This window comes from Ranitomeya variabilis, chromosome 6, assembly GCF_051348905.1.
Source record: "Ranitomeya variabilis isolate aRanVar5 chromosome 6, aRanVar5.hap1, whole genome shotgun sequence".
NCBI lineage: Eukaryota > Metazoa > Chordata > Amphibia > Anura > Dendrobatidae > Ranitomeya > Ranitomeya variabilis.
In genome coordinates this window covers 285,165,210-285,182,615 of record NC_135237.1, presented here as the reverse complement: position 1 = coordinate 285,182,615, position 17,406 = coordinate 285,165,210, and the positions used below count along the sequence as shown (strand labels likewise).

Genomic DNA, 17,406 nt, shown 5'->3' with positions numbered 1-17,406 from the left:
GAGAAGAGGAGCAAAATAATACTGGATACCCGAGAGAGCAGCAGTAGGCGAGTATATTAGCATATACACACATTTTAGTGAATAAAAAAACTTAATGGGAGGGCATCTTTAAATGGCATTTGGAGAGCCATCAGCAGTATTGTATGATTTTTGATGCCACCTTGTTGATAAATTGTTGAATTTGTGTAACTTTTACTTGTTTATTTCTGATTAATAGTGTAATCCTGTTTATCTTTCAATTAATTATTCCATGATCATGAATACAAGCCAATTTGAAGTTCACAGTCCTTTTTCTGTTTTCTAATTTGTGGTTTTATTTTTTGCAGCTATTTATATTTTTTATATAAAGCTAGTATTTTAAAGTAATAACTTTTTTCTATAGTGCATGTACATTAGCATACTAGATGTCATAAATGCAATTGTCCTAATGTTGTCAGTTTAGTTCTGTGTGCATATTTATTGCTTGAATTTCGTCTCTTTTTATGTTGTTATTTTGCATTTTCATCAGATATGAATCTTATAATACCGATGTTGTGCAGAAGCAAAACATGTATTTGTGTTATGGCTCTGTTTGCTAACTTGATTTATATAGTCATGTATTGTATTGAGAAGCGTCTAAAAATATTTTTTCTTCAACAGAACAATATTGCAATCTATATTTGTGATAAGAAACACTGAACAAAATTCAATGATAAGGGGATATATGGGATAAGGAACTGCTTTCATTCCTGAGTGAGCAGCCAAGAGCCCACCAGTTACATAGATTCTTGGGGCCACTGTTCGGATACATGATGCACATATTACATCTCCAATCTCCTGCATAATAATAAACTGGGTAATTTGTGGAATGACTGATGAGATGCTGCTTTTGTCTGTACATAGTGAATCAAATATACTGGGCCAACTACTGCTCAGGTTGGGGTGTAAGTGGCTTATTCCTGCACAGTGGCCTACCGGGAATTCACCTGTTCTGTTGTGAATTTGGATTCTGGGCTCCCCCGGTGGCCGCTTGTGGAATTGGACTTGTCATCCTCTTTCCTGTTTCACCTGGTTCCATCAGTAGTGGGTGTCGCTATTTAAGCTCATTTCTCTGGTGGTTTCTTGCCGGTCAACAATGTTATCTGATGCCTCTCAGTGCTTGTTCCTGCTTCTGACAACTACTAGATAAGTTGGACTTTTGTCCATGTTTCGTTTTGCCTATTTGTTCCAGTTCACAGCTGAAGTTTTGTTACTGTGTCTGGAAAGCTCTCGTTGATCAGGGATTGCTACTCTGGCGTTATGAGTTAATGCCAGAGTTTAAGGTAATCTCTGGATGGTGTTTTGTTAGTGTTTTTCTGCTGACCATGAAAGTATACTATCTGTCTTCTGCTATCTAGTAAGCGGACCTCAAATTTGCTAAGACTATTTTCCTGCTGCGTTTGTTGTTTCATCTGAACTCACCGTCATTATATGTGGGGGGCTACTGTCTTCTTTGGAATATTTCTCTAGAGGTGAGCCAGGTCTTATATTTCCCTCTGCTAGCTATTTAGGTCTTAGGCCAGAGCTGGGCATCTAGCGATAAATAGGAAATGCTACCTGGCTATTTCTAGTTGCGCGGCAGGCTTAGTTCATGGTCAGTATAGTTCCATCTTCCGAGAGCTTGTCCCTCTATAGGCTTGCTATGATCTCTGCCTGCAGAGATCATGACAGTTTGACCGGCCCTCCTCATTTGGAACTTCAGGCAGAAAAAACTTTGATGGCACTATCTCAGGGGCAAGACGAAGCTGAGGTTTACTGCCAAAAATTCCGTAAATGGTCTGTGCTTACTCAGTGGAATGAGTGCGCCTTGGCGGCAACTTTCAGAGAAGGTCTCTCTGATGCCGTTAAGGATGTTATGGTGGGGTTCCCTGTGCCTGCAGGTCTGAATGAGTCCATGACAATGGCTATTCAGATTGATAGGCGTCTGCGGGAGCGCAAACCGGTGCACCATCTGGCGGTGTCTATGGAAAAGACGCCAGAAAGTATGCAGTGTGATAGAATTCTGTCCAGGAGCGAGCGACAGAATTTTAGACGGAAGAATGGATTGTGCTTCTATTGTGGGGATTCTACTCATGTTATATCAGCATGCTCTAGGCGTACAAAGAAGCTTGATAAGTCTGTTTCCATTGGCACCATTCAGTCTAAGTTTATTTTGTCTGTAACCCTGATTTGCTCTTTGTCATCCATTGCCACGGACGCCTATGTTGACTCTGGCGCCGCTCTGAGTCTTATGGATTGGTCCTTTGCCAATCGTTGTGGTTTTGATTTAGAGCCTTTGGAGACTCTTATTCCTCTGAAGGGGATTGACTCCACCCCATTGGCTAATAATAAACCACAATACTGGACACAAGTAACCATGCGTATCAATCCGGATCACCAGGAGATTATTCGTTTCCTGGTGCTGTATAATTTACATGACGATTTGGTACTGGGATTGCCATGGTTGCAGTCTCACAATCCAGTCTTGGACTGGAGAGCAATGTCTGTGTTGAGCTGGGGATGTAAGGGTATTCATGGGGACTTACCTTTGGTTTCTATTTCGTCGTCCATTCCCTCTGAAGTCCCTGAGTTCCTCTCTGATTATCAAGACGTCTTTGACGAACCCAAGCTTGGGTCGTTACCTCCGCACCGTGAGTGCGATTGTGCCATAGATTTGATACCGGGTTGCAAATATCCAAAGGGTCGTTTGTTTAATCTGTCTGTGCCGGAACATGCTGCTATGCGGGAATATATAAAGGAGTCTTTGGAAAAGGGACATATTCGTCCATCTTCTTCTCCCTTGGGAGCTGGGTTTTTCTTTGTCTCAAAAAAGGACGGCTCTTTGAGACCATGTATTGATTATCGGCTTCTGAATAAGATCACTGTTAAGTACCAATACCCATTGCCATTGCTTACTGATTTGTTTGCTCGTATAGAGGGTGCTAAGTGGTTCTCTAAAATTGATCTTCGTGGGGCGTATAATTTGGTGCGGATCAGGCAGGGGGATGAGTGGAAGACCGCATTTAATACGCCCGAGGGCCACTTTGAGTATTTGGTCATGCCTTTTGGTCTTTCTAATGCCCCTTCAGTTTTCCAGTCTTTTATGCATGATATTTTCCGCGATTTTTTGGATAAATTTATGATAATATATCTGGATGATATTCTGATTTTTTCTGATGACTGGGACTCTCATGTCCAGCAGGTCAGGAGAGTTTTTCAGGTTCTGCGGTCTAATTCTTTATGTGTGAAGGGGTCTAAGTGCGTTTTTGGGGTCCAGAAAATTTCCTTTTTGGGGTATATTTTTTCTCCCTCTTCCATTGAGATGGATCCCGTCAAGGTGCAAGCTATTTGTGACTGGACTCAGCCCTCCTCTCTTAAGGGTCTTCAGAGATTTTTGGGCTTTGCCAACTTTTACCGCCGATTTATTGCTGGTTTTTCGGATGTCGTTAAACCACTGACTGATTTGACCAGACATGGCGCTGATGTTGCTAATTGGTCCCCTCATGCTGTAGAGGCCTTTCAGGAGCTTAAGCACCGTTTTGCCTCTGCCCCTGTGTTACGTCAGCCTGATGTGAATCTGCCTTTTCAGGTTGAGGTTGACGCTTCGGAGATCGGAGCTGGGGCAGTGTTGTCGCAGAAAGGTTCCGACTGCTCCGTCATTAGGCCTTGTGCCTTCTTTTCTCGCAAATTTTCGCCCGCAGAGCGGAATTATGATGTTGGGAATAGGGAGCTTTTGGCCATGAAGTGGGCGTTTGAGGAGTGGCGCCATTGGCTAGAGGGGGCTAAGCATCAGGTGGTGGTATTGACTGACCACAAAAATTTGATTTATCTTGAGACTGCCAGGCGCCTGAATCCTAGACAGGCGCGCTGGTCTTTATTTTTTTCTCGCTTTAATTTTGTGGTGTCGTACCTACCGGGTTCTAAGAATGTTAAGGCAGATGCCCTTTCTAGGAGTTTTGACCCGGACTCTCCTGGTAATGCTGAACCCACAGGTATCCTTAGGGAGGGAGTAATTTTGTCGGCCGTTTCTCCTGATCTGCGGCGGTCCTTGCAAGAGTTTCAGGCGGATAGACCGGATCGTTGTCCGCCTGATAGACTGTTTGTTCCGGATGATTGGACCAGTAGAGTCATCTCTGAGGTACATTCTTCTGCATTGGCAGGTCATCCCGGAATTTTTGGTACCAGGGATTTGGTGGCAAGATCCTTCTGGTGGCCTTCCCTGTCACGAGATGTGCGAGTCTTTGTGCAGTCATGTGACATTTGTGCTCGGGCCAAGTCTTGTAGTTCTCGGGCTAGCGGACTGCTGTTGCCCTTGCCTATTCCTAAGAGGCCTTGGACACACATCTCGATGGATTTTATTTCAGATCTGCCTGTTTCCCAGAAGATGTCTGTCATCTGGGTGGTCTGTGACCGTTTCTCTAAAATGGTCCATTTGGTTCCTCTGCCCAAGTTGCCTTCTTCTTCTGAGTTGGTTCCTCTGTTTTTTCAGAATGTTGTCCGATTGCACGGTATTCCTGAGAATATTGTTTCTGACAGAGGTACCCAATTTGTGTCTAGATTTTGGCGGGCATTCTGTGCTAGGATGGGCATAGATTTGTCTTTTTCATCTGCTTTTCACCCTCAGACTAATGGCCAGACCGAGCGGACTAATCAGACCCTGGAGACATATCTGAGGTGTTTTGTCTCTGCTGACCGGGATGATTGGGTTGCTTTTTTGCCATTGGCAGAGTTCGCCCTCAATAATCGGGCCAGCTCTTCCACCTTGGTGTCCCCGTTTTTCTGTAATTCGGGGTTTCACCCTCGATTTTCCTCCGGTCAGGTGGAATCCTCGGATTGTCCTGGAGTGGATGCGGTGGTGGAGAGATTGCATCACATCTGGGGGCAGGTTATGGACAATTTGAAGTTGTCCCAGGAGAAGACTCAGCGTTTTGCCAACCGTCATCGTCGTGTTGGTTCTCGGCTTTGTGTTGGAGATTTGGTGTGGTTGTCTTCTCGTTTTGTCCCTATGAGGGTCTCTTCTCCTAAGTTTAAACCTCGGTTCATCGGCCCTTATAGAATATTGGAGATTCTTAATCCTGTTTCTTTCCGTTTGGACCTCCCTGCGTCCTTTTCCATTCATAACGTTTTTCATCGGTCGTTATTGCGCAGGTATGAGGTACCTGTTGTACCTTCAGTTGAGCCTCCTGCTCCGGTGTTGGTTGAGGGTGAGTTGGAGTACGTTGTGGAGAAAATTTTGGACTCTCGTGTTTCCAGACGGAGACTCCAGTATCTGGTCAACTGGAAGGGTTACGGCCAGGAGGATAATTCTTGGGTCAATGCATCTGATGTTCATGCTTCTGATCTTGTTCGTGCCTTCCATAGGGCTCATCCTGGTCGCCCTGGTGGATCTGGTGAGGGTTCGGTGCCCCCTCCTTGAGGGGGGGGTACTGTTGTGAATTTGGATTCTGGGCTCCCCCGGTGGCCGCTTGTGGAATTGGACTTGTCATCCTCTTTCCTGTTTCACCTGGTTCCATCAGTAGTGGGTGTCGCTATTTAAGCTCATTTCTCTGGTGGTTTCTTGCCGGTCAACAATGTTATCTGATGCCTCTCAGTGCTTGTTCCTGCTTCTGACAACTACTAGATAAGTTGGACTTTTGTCCATGTTTCGTTTTGCCTATTTGTTCCAGTTCACAGCTGAAGTTTTGTTACTGTGTCTGGAAAGCTCTCGTTGATCAGGGATTGCTACTCTGGCGTTATGAGTTAATGCCAGAGTTTAAGGTAATCTCTGGATGGTGTTTTGTTAGTGTTTTTCTGCTGACCATGAAAGTATACTATCTGTCTTCTGCTATCTAGTAAGCGGACCTCAAATTTGCTAAGACTATTTTCCTGCTGCGTTTGTTGTTTCATCTGAACTCACCGTCATTATATGTGGGGGGCTACTGTCTTCTTTGGAATATTTCTCTAGAGGTGAGCCAGGTCTTATATTTCCCTCTGCTAGCTATTTAGGTCTTAGGCCAGAGCTGGGCATCTAGCGATAAATAGGAAATGCTACCTGGCTATTTCTAGTTGCGCGGCAGGCTTAGTTCATGGTCAGTATAGTTCCATCTTCCGAGAGCTTGTCCCTCTATAGGCTTGCTATGATCTCTGCCTGCAGAGATCATGACACTGTTCCCTGTGTGTCAGTCCGAGCTTGACCCCAATAGCCAGTTCTGGTATTTCAAAGCAACGCCATTGAGGCTAAAATTTATATCTTAAAGCACACTAAAACATGGCTTTGTCTGCAGTATCCGACTTTACCACTTTTTAAAGCATGAAGTTCTATAATATACATGTGTAGTCTAGTCTATGTTAACCCTAGGAAATGAATTGTTGATTAAATACTGGAGAACGTGTTACTTCAATTTACTGGATTGTGTTATTACGCAAGAGTAACCCTTAAAGTGGTAGTAAAATCTGGTTTATAATGCTTGAACCTACCTGTCACTTGACATTAAAAAATTGTGTTTAGTTGCTTATATAATGTGACAGTTAGTCAGCCCTGGATTTTGTAGTAGATTGCTTTAGTGTTTTTGTGTGGCAGAATGAGGACACTTTTACATATTTAGTTAGATGATTTTTGATGTTTTTCTTTATATCTATGATATGTTTTAGTTTGCAATTTTTAGTTTTTGATGTAAAGCGACCATTGCATAACATTTAATTTACTCCTGGGTGCATTAATTTATACTCTAATTATATTAGGAGAGTTCCTGTGTGAAAGCTAAAATCAGCCAGTTTGCTATACCTTTACAATTGATTGCAGAAATTAATAATTCCTTATTTAGACTTTCTAGCTTTTTTTCCCGGTAAAATAAGCTGCTTAATATCAAGGAAAAAGTCTACTTTATGTATGTAACTTTTACCAAATGCAAACCCAACATAATGGGATCCATGTTTCTGTTGTCAATAGATAAATCTGAAAAGTGAATTGCTCTCTGGCTAATAAGTAACTTTTGTAGATACTATATCAGATATCTAGTCCTTTTTGCACATTCCAAGCATTCTGTTCTGTGATTTTAGGGCACTTGGTCATTTAGATCAATAAATATATATCACATAGCATTGTGCAAACTAAATAATGTTAATGTGAACATATATTTAACGAAGATCCAAAGAATGTACCGTATATGCTATGTGTGTTTTTACTAGAATTCTATAATATAAGGCCTCTCATTGGTACATCAGTAACATTTTCTTGTCGTCTTTTGATTCCAGGGCTTTAATTATGGGAGGAAAGTTGAGCAAGAAGAAGAAGGGATACAATGTAAATGATGACAAATCAAAAGATAAGGATAAAAAGGCAGATGGAGCCAACACAGAGGAAGAAGGGGCAACTAAAACTGAGGAGGTCCAGCCAATAGAAAATGCTGATGCAAAAGAAAATAAAGAAGAGAAAAATGACAAGGAGCCACAGGCTGCTGAGAACAAAACTGAGGACAAAGAAGCAGAGAAGGATGCTACAAGTAAGGATGCAGTACAAAAATCTGATTCTGAGAAGAAAGAGGCTTCGTCTGAAGCCAAGGTGGAAGCTCAGAATGCTGAACCTCCTGTAGCCAAGCAAGAGGAACCACCTGTCGCATCTCCTGCTCCAGCTGCCAATAGTGAAGCCACTAAAGCCTCTGAACCTACCACTGAAGTAAAAACTTCCCAGCCTACAGAAGTACCAGCACCAAGTAAAATAGATGACAAGAGCAAAGAGGATGGGGAAGCCAAAAAGACTGAGGCTCCCTCCACACCAGAGGCCAAAACTGAGACCGCTCCAGCTTCAGACTCAAAACCTAGCAGTGAGGCTGCTCCATCTTCCGCGAAGTCTCCAGAACCTGAAGCACCTAGTTCTTCTACTAAGGCCTCTGAGCCTGCAGGACCAGCTGATGAAGTTAAAGCTACCGAAACCCCAGCAGCTAATTCTGATCAAACCGTAGCAGTTCAAGAGTAAGATGGACAGCCTGTTTGAAATAACCACTTAAAACAACCTGCGATGATGTTTTCTTTGTTTTTGATTATATTTTTTTCAGCTACACTAACAAACTTGGTTTAGATTTGAAATAAGTACATGTAATGCCCAAAAATGATATAAAAGTCCAAATAGTATTTTTGTGGGGGAGAAAATGTACAAATGCACATTCCACCAACTATGTCAATTAATAAGTAAATTTAAGAAAGATTTAGATTATAGATGTTTGTGATCATTTTTGCTTTATTTTTTACATCTGAGCAGCAGCTACAATATGGAAACTCCACACACAGTTATACCTTTCTTGTTTTGCCTTCTGCAATAAGATTGCAGGAGAAATGTTTTTGAATTTGCCCGTAGGGCTTGTGCCAAGGCAATCAAATCTTTTTAGGACTTAGCTTTCTTTTGCAGTCAATTTTTTTTTTTAAAAGCAGTAAGCAACGGCCAAACTTTTCCAACGGAACCTACTTTAGCTGTCTCTAATTCCTCTCCAGATATTTTGGAAGTAATAACATCCTCATTCTACTTAGTCTACCTAGATTTTTCATGATGAATTAATGCATGTCTGTGGTTGGGTGCACCTGTAGTTCTGTTTATTGGTCAGTGGAATAATAATTAAAAAAAACAAAAAAAAAGTCTGCGTTGATTTGCAGTTCCAGTTTTTCTTCCATTCTATGTCACAGACACCAACACAACACTCATTGGAAAGCAAGCTACTAATAAAAATGTAAAAAAAAGTGCAAAATAATAAAAAAAACATAAAAATAACGGAAGATGTAAAATGGATGCATTGAAAATATATGTAATTGTATAAATGGTGCAACAGTAATAAAAGTAAAATAATTAAGAAACACATGCTTAGCAGTTGAGTTGTTTTTTCATCATTTTATTTTAATGAAAAGAAGTTTAAAGGCATTTATTATTCTTACCCAATTCTACATTTTTTAATAGTTTGTCATTGACTCTCTTTTACATTCTTAATGAAGTCACAAATTCAATAAAAATAAGGAGGCATTGAAGATATTGTAGGCTAAACGTGCAGTATTGTTACTGCTGGCGAGTACCCAAAGCGTTTGAGCTCTCCAACCAGTAATGAGCAATCGGATTAACTGACTACCAGCATGAATATACTTCTTGATTATTATCTGCTCTGTGGTAGACACCAAAAGATCAGGTGACGCCTATGATGAGCATACGATACAAAATAATCCACAATTTACTCCTTTAAAAGGAATTTTTTTTTCAGGTATTTCTTTAGGTGCTTTTTCTTAATATTTAAAGAGGTATTTTCATCTTCAAAATCCTATGCCAATAAATAGTAGTATCAAATGTCTCCAAAATGAAATGTAGTATAGTTCTTTTGATTCGCTATGTCACCCACCACTAACGGCTAACTAACTCACTATATGAGTGGTTGTAATTATGGATACCTAAGTTACTGGAATTCTCCGCACATGGGGTAAGTGACATGGCAAGTCAGAAGAACTATACTACATTTCTAATTCGAGGCATTTACTAATATTATTATTTTGATTCCTACTGCATATAGGGGTAGGATCTTGGAGATGAGAATGCCCCTTAAAATTTAATGTGAAATTGTCATCAGAAAATGACCTATTCTTTAAAAAAATTGCGTGTTAAATTGCCAAGAATTTAAAAAAAAAAAAAAAACAACAATGTGGTACTTTTTTTTTTCATATCATTATGTTTATTTATTATCATTATCATATCATCTCTCTCTCTCTCTCTCTCTCTCTCTCCCCCTCTCTCTCTCTCCCCTCCGTCCCAGCACAGAAAATTTCATTTTACACATTCCAAACCGCTACTGCGCACAAACGATAAAATGATGATGGGCATGCACGCCCTAACCCCTATGTCATCACTCTGCCCACGCTCCTTCATTGGCTGAAAAAATGGCGCTAAACACGTCATACGAAACGCGACTTTGGCGCCAAGTTTGCGTACCGCATGGCCGACCCCACACAGGGATCGGGTCGGGTTTCATGAGACGCCGACTTTACCATAAGTCGGGGACTTATGAAAATGAACGATCCGTTTCGCTCAACCCTACAGACTACTACTCCCTGATGGACAGAAGAACATAACCAGCAATAGACTGACTCAGACAGTATCTTTTGTGACCATCACCTATTGTAAATTGTGGATCTTGTGTTATCTAATGTAAATAAAGGTGCTACATTTCAATGTAATCTTTGTGATGATAATGTTGCTGCTCCTGTACAAAACTGCACATTTAAAGAGGACCTTTCACAAGTTTGAGCATTTTAAACTGGCTCCATTATGGAATTTTGGATGCAGAAGTGAATAAAAGTTTTTGTTTTTATTTTTTAATTTCACATCTATGTTGTAGATATATTAACTTGTAAAATTAAGGTTAAAATTTATGTTCAAGCGGTTGTCCACTACTCAGACAATCTCAATCAGCATGTTTGGATCAGTAAAATAACACTGTTACTAACCTCCGGGGTCCGCACCATTCCAGCGATATCGGCACTTGCATTCCCAGGTCTCGGGTCACATTGTCACATGAGCCCTGCGCCCAACCAGCACTGGCTTTGGACGAATCGGACATCAATAGGTAATCAAAGCTGCAGCAGGCCACTTAGCTTCTTCTTGATGTCTAATACATCTAAACTCCAGGAAAGTGAAACCAGCATTGATTGGGCTCAGGGCTCACGTGACCTAACAATTTCACAGGATCACCGCTGGGAGAGCCAGTGCCAACACCTCTGGAATGGCACCGAAGAGGAGTATGTTGTGTTATTTTACTGGTGCAAACATGCTTATCGAGACTAAGGGTACCGTCACACAGTACCATTTTAATCGCTACGACGGCACGATCCGTGACGTCGCAGCGATCGTATGATTATCGCTCCAGCGTCGTAGACTGCGGTCACACGTTGCAATCACGGCGCTGGAGCGATGCCGAAGTCCCCGGTAACCAGGGTAAACATCGGGTAACTAAGCGCAGGGCCGCGCTTAGTAACCCGATGTTTACCCTGGTTACCAGCGTAAACGTAAAAAAAAAACAAACAGTACATACTTACATTCCGGTGTCTGTCCCCGGCGTTCTGCTTCTCTCCACTGTGTAAGCGCCATAGCCGGAAAGCACAGCGGTGACGTCAGACGTCACCGCTGTGCTCGCTCTCCGGCTGGCAGACGCTCACAAAGTGCAGAGAAGCTGAGACGCCGGGGACAGACACCGGAATGTAAGTATGTACTGTTTGTTTTTTTTACGTTTACGCTGGTAACCACGGTAAACATCGGGTTACTAAGCGCGGCCCTGCGCTTAGTTACCCGATGTTTACCCTGGTTACAAGCGAACACATCGCTGGATCGCTGTCACACACAACGATCCAGCGATGTCAGCGGGTGATCAAGCGACGAAAGAAAGTTCCATACGATCTGCTACAACGTACGATTCTCAGCAGGATCCCTGATCGCTGCTGCGTGTCAGACACAGCGATATCGTAACGATATCGCTAGAACGTCACGAATCGTACCGTCGTAGCGATCAAAATGGTACTGTGTGACGGTACCCTTAGTCATCTAAATAGTGGACAAGCTTTGTGCAAAAAGAAAAAAAAAAAAAAAAAAAAGAGCATGAACCGCACATCCCAAAATCATACGTTGATCTAAAGCCGCTAGGCAAAAATTTAAATTCTGAACATGAGGTTTTCAGTTTAACATTCTGATCAGACTGTATGAAGCCCACTGCCCCTTCACGGCAAACCTCGTAGTGGGTCCTAACACCCTAACGGAGCGGAGCCGTGCGGCGACCACCGCCGCAGCGGCCATGCACCAGCAGGGCGGACGGCCTGTTGCCCCACAGCACCCATGCTGCGAGACTGAGCCCCCAAGACTCCAGACCGCACCGCCCCACCAAATAGTGGACAACCCCTTTAAGAGCTTGGCGGCAATAACAGATTTTTCTCTGGGGGGCATATAGTTCTTTCCCTGCTTGAGGGTGACCAATCATAAGCAAGCAACAACAGGCAGGGTAATACAGAACAATAGCTTTGAACAGTGTCTCTCAGGTGAGCCATTTAATGACAGTCTTCCGTCACTGAATCTTCTCTGAGGGCAACTTCTTCTTCCTCTGAATTTTGCTGTCTACAATTGGTCAACCTCATGCAGAGGTAAAATGAACATAAGCTTAAAGCAGGTTTCTCCTATGTGAGACATGTAATGACAGACATTTTGCTGTCACTTGTCTCACTGCAAAGATGTGTGTGATTACAAAGTTCTGCAGCCACTATTTCCCGATGTGGCTAAATTAACATGCTAAAACTGGTTAAAGGTTCTCTTTAAAGGGAACCGGTCACATGAAAAAAGCTACTAATCTGCAGATATGGTTCTGAACCTGCCTGGTGCCTGTACTTTGAGTCCCCTGCTGGGAGGAAATGATTTTTATTCTCCCTGAGCAGCATTTGACATTCAGTCACGTGGGTGGTGCCGGCGCGGGTTCAGTCACTGCTCTGTGTATAGTGAGCGGCGGCTGTAACCGCGCCTCTGGCACTGACTGACAGCTGCTCAGCATTGGGGCCATCTGTCAGTAAGTGCTGGGGGGCGGTTACAGCAGCCACTCACACAGCGCATTGACTGAACCTGCGCCGGCACCACCTCAGTGACTGGAACCGATTGCTGCTGAAGGGTAGAAATTTGTCTGGGCAGCATGGCTAAATGCCAGAGTTGGGCAGGTTCAGAACCCTATTAACCTGCAGAATAACTCCATATCTGCAGGTTATTAGGTTTATTTTGCACTTTCCATACCTTTTTTACTCTGAAAACCTGATTTTAACCATAGGTCATTTTGTTATGACACATTCTTTTACGTTGTATTTTCCTTTTGGATTTTCTCCTTGTGTAAAGATGTTAGGAGGGCTAGAATAATACATAAGATGGAAGGACTCCGTTTACAATAATGGGAAAGAAAAAAACAGGCTTGGGATAAAAGGCTGCATAGTGTGAAATCACACAGGGCTGATTTTGTGGCAGAAATTTCAGCAAATTTCCCATTTGTCTGAATGTAGACATCTAACTTGTTTGGCATCAAAATAACCCCAGTCATAAAAATGGAACTGATTTCCAGCTAAAGTTAATTTCTGCACTAAATCTGCCATCTGTGAATGTCCCTTAGAGGTAATCCTTTTTATATGTGTAAATTAAATATTTAGGCAGTAAAAAGACCTGAGACATGATTCATTTTAAGAGCTGTACAATGGACCAGAGGTTATCTGTCACATGGAGGAATAATAATTCTGACATTTAGAGCAGATATAACAGCATTCAGAAAAGGTTTAGATGTGTAATGATAAATGATATTAGGAGTTCTAATAAAAAATGTTTCATAGTGTAATTGCCACCTGCGTTCATAGCCTTGAATATGAGAAATGCATATGGCATTAGTCTGGAAATGCATTAAGGTAGTTTTGATGCAACCAGTGTGTCATCCACGCACCTTGCCACAGTATTTTCCATGATTGACCCCTCATGTTCTGCTTTCTCATGCATTTGTCTAGCTGGATTATGAGGAGTTAGTGAGTGAGAGAAATTGGGAGTATTGAGGAGCGGTGCAGTTACACTTGCAGTACATTGCCACCCCAATGCACTTTCAGACTAATTTGCTTGTGTCACTCACTTTTTCATGGACCGCACATTGAATTACTATCAGACAGGTATAATTTTTATTGTTGCTCTAACACCTATACAGCCATAATTTTTTTTTTTTTTTTGCTTGATTAATAAAGTGGTCTGGTTCTATTAAAAGGACGTCTCATTTTTAAAAGCGGTTAGCCGGAACCATTTTTTCTTTTTTACTGTGGACCTAAAAACAGACAGGCAGGCAGTTGTCAACTACCTGCCTGTTGTGCCTGGTGCTGATGTTGGTCAGCACAGAGCGGTTACAGACCACTCCAGCCAGCAATTTAGGGGCTTCTGGTGACTTCACCGGCAGGAGCGGTAAGTGACAGGTCTGAGCCGATGCTGGGTAGAGCAGGAAGGTAGTTGGCTACCTGTCTGTTAGTTTTAAGGCCCATAGTAAAAGATTGAAAAAAATCTTGGACAACCGCTTTAAAATTGACTACTATGTGTGCAGTGTCATCGGCGTGAAAATTGTGATATCTCCATGTTGACATAAAGGGAACCTGTCAGCATGTTTTTACACAGGTGCTTGTCTCCTACAAAAATGATATACCATATTTTTCGGATTATAAGACGCTCTGGATCATAAGATACACCCCAAATTTTGAGGAGAAAAATAGGAATTTTTTTTTTTTAATAATAAAATGGTGGTGCTTCTTATAATCCATGCATCTTATTGCTTACTAGGGGGTGGTGGCTGCGGTGAAGCGGGGTCCCAGGGTCACTGCTGGAAGAGGCAAGAGTGGAGTGTTGCTGCAGGTCGCAGGCTGGGATGAGGGGGTGTGTGGCGCACCGCTGCGGGTGTTTGGTGCTACTGTGGGTGTCCGGTGCTGATGCCTGGGCTCTGTTGACATTTTGTGAAAGGCTGGATTCCCCACAGTTCCATGGTTTCCTATGCGGTGGACTCCAGGAAAATGGCTGCCGGGGCGGCGCATGCACAGATGGAGATCTCGGCAACAAGATCTCGGGATATAAGATCTCAGCGCTGAGATCTCATCTCCCAAGATGCCAAGATCTCCATCTGCGCATGCGCCGCCCCCGGCAGCCGTTTTCCCAGAGTTCACCACATAGGTAACCATGGAACTGCAGGTGATCTGGCCTTTCACAAAATGTCGGCAGAGCCCCCGCAGGAGCACCGGACACCTGCAGCGCCATGCCACACATCGGAACACACCCTCATCCCAGCCTGCGGCCTACAGCAATGCTCCACTCTTTCCTCCACCAGCCGGGACCCTGTTGCACCACGCCCGGTAAGGTATATCAGCAATATAAGTCGCACCTCAATTTCCCCCCTAACTTTGTGAGGAAAAAGTGCGTCTTATAATCCAAAAAATACGGTACTTTTTGGAAGATCTGATGAGCAGGTCATGACCATTAAAGTGTAGAATCTGTATTAAAACTAGTATTGAAATGCACTGGGGGCGTCTCACTGCACTTTGACTGCACACTGAATCTCTACAAAAAGCTGTCCCTATAAAAAATAAAAGTACCAACACAGCCATTCCACTACATCCACATGTAAAACTATGCTGATAGGTTGCTATGAAATGAGTCTTCTAGTTTTATGTAATTTTTTTTTTCTTCTTTATAGTGGTATAGCAATGTCATGTCAATCAAGGCAACGGTTTCATATAATGGGTCTCCTGGTTGTGACTAGAAAGTTTATGGTGTACTTGGGCAGTGTTATGTTTATCTGGCAAGATACGAGGCTTGTTTAGGCGCTAGTACATAGTGAGGCTTTGATCAGGGTTTTGAATGCAGTTTTGAAAGCCAAAACAAGGAGTATATTAGAAGCAGTATCTTACATTTTGTGAGGGAATCATTTGTTGTGGAAGTGGCGTGAAGTGTTGTTGCATGGCCAAGGACCACATGAAGTTTACCAACAAGCTGCAGTTTTGTGAAATACAGAATAGGACTTATTCACAAGTCAGGATTTGAACAGTATTTTGCATCCGTGTTTGTATTCCAAAACCAGATGTGGAACCTTTAGAGAAAAACTATAATTAAAAGATTGACACCTGTCCTGTGTTTTGGAGACACCCCTGTTTTTGGCAAAAAATGTCCAGCCTACGATCGGTGATGTAAGAACAACAATCATAGGTTGGAGCCTAGAAACCATGGCATCACCAGGGCCAGCTCTGATTTGGTGCAATCGCACAATCAATCGATACCACCAATTGGAGTGCAGAGAGGCAATCTGAACTCTGTAACCACTCTGCAGTTCCTCATTCCAGCCTCCAGACGTGAGGAGACAAGTCACTGAGAGTTCTGTCACACTGTGGTGCCACAGACTTTTTCAAGCTTGTGCCATCACTGCTGGTGTTCCTGCTGCTGAAGAAAGACATTCCTGATCCTACCCTGATCTGTTCCTGATCTATGATTTTTATCTTAACTAATCCTCCTCCACACCCTTTCTGTCCTCTGAGAGCTGATCAGCTGATCATTATTCGATTATTGGCAGGTTTCTTTCTTTCTTGTGCATCCAACAGCCACCAATCAGTGACACAAATCACTGTTTTCCACAACTTTTTTTTCCCCCCTGTCTCCTTTGTCCCCCCCATCCTGCCTTTCTACTACCACTGTGTGTGAGTCCTACAGATATCAAGCGCTGATATATATCAGTAGTCGGCCACTGGTTGTTGCCTTGTTTTTTTTTTTGGTGTGAAAACAGAATTAAAAAAAAGAAAATAGTTTGATTAGTTGATAGGACTACATTAGAGATAGTAACAGTATACCATAGTAATTGGCGACTGCTAGTATTTTCTACTTAATATAGTCAGGGTTAGTGTCCGTTACGAGAGCTCAGTATTTTTTTTTTTTTTTTTTTTACTGACCTCTGTTCAGTAAGTATGTTTTTTATTTTACCTAATTTTTGCTTCATTCTTATCTCTAGATTTTCTTTCTTTTTTTTTTTTTTTGTCTTTTTTAAATAAAAAAAGTTAACACCAAGTACATACACACAGCTGAATAAAATTTGGTACACACAAATGCTGCATACATGAAAAAATGTCTTCCCGCTCATGTCAAACTCGGTATTCAGTGGAAGAAGCATACGCTTTACATGGCTCCAACACGGACATTGAGGGAGAAGGTCCCACCTCCTTTATTTTTCTGACTATTTCTCTTCCTGAAATGATACCTAACCACAAGAAGACACCCCAGGACAGAAAATGAACCAGCATCTGCCATAAGTGACCCTATATGGACCTTACCTCTTAAATTATGAGCCACAGAATCCTGATTTTGTGGCACAATAAGGAATTCAATTTGATGCTACTGTGCCTCAGAGAAATCCCAAAATCTCACTTCGTCATTTGCCAACTGGATCCCTGTAGATGCCATAGAGATGATGACGTTTGGGGGCCTTGTTGATGACATGGGGACAGTGAAGAAGCCAGAAATTCGGCAATATTGGAGTGTTGATGTTTTATATAACACTCCACTGTTCCACAATGCTATGCCATCCACAAATTTTTGCCTTTCAATGATAATGCACAATGTCCTCCACGAAACTTTAACTTGGTCCGACTTTTGCTGAGGCGTACGTTCCCCAGATACATTCTGCATAGATGAGTCCCTAATACAATTTAAGGGGAGGTTCAAATTCTGGCAATAACTGCCCAGTAAGAGGGCCAGGTAGAGAATTAAGGTTTATAAACTGTGTGAGAGTACCTCAGGGTACACCCCCAAGTTTTGAGTTTATGAAGGGAAAGATACCCGGATTAAACCCCCGATTGCCCTCCTGTCCTAGGAGTTAGTGGGAAAATTGTGTG

General features: G+C 42.5%; 1 protein-coding gene across 1 annotated transcript in view; it reads left to right on the top strand.

Moving 5' to 3' along the window:
• The window catches only part of BASP1 (brain abundant membrane attached signal protein 1), a 185,928-nt gene extending 177,104 nt beyond the window's left edge, over positions 1-8,824 (top strand). The window contains exon 2 of the mRNA XM_077269698.1: positions 7,231-8,824. Within this exon, the coding sequence (XP_077125813.1) occupies positions 7,241-7,951 (711 nt within the window). The 5' untranslated portion in view covers positions 7,231-7,240 and the 3' untranslated portion in view covers positions 7,952-8,824. The remainder of the gene's footprint in view (positions 1-7,230) is intronic.
• Positions 8,825-17,406: the final 8,582 nt, after the last annotated feature.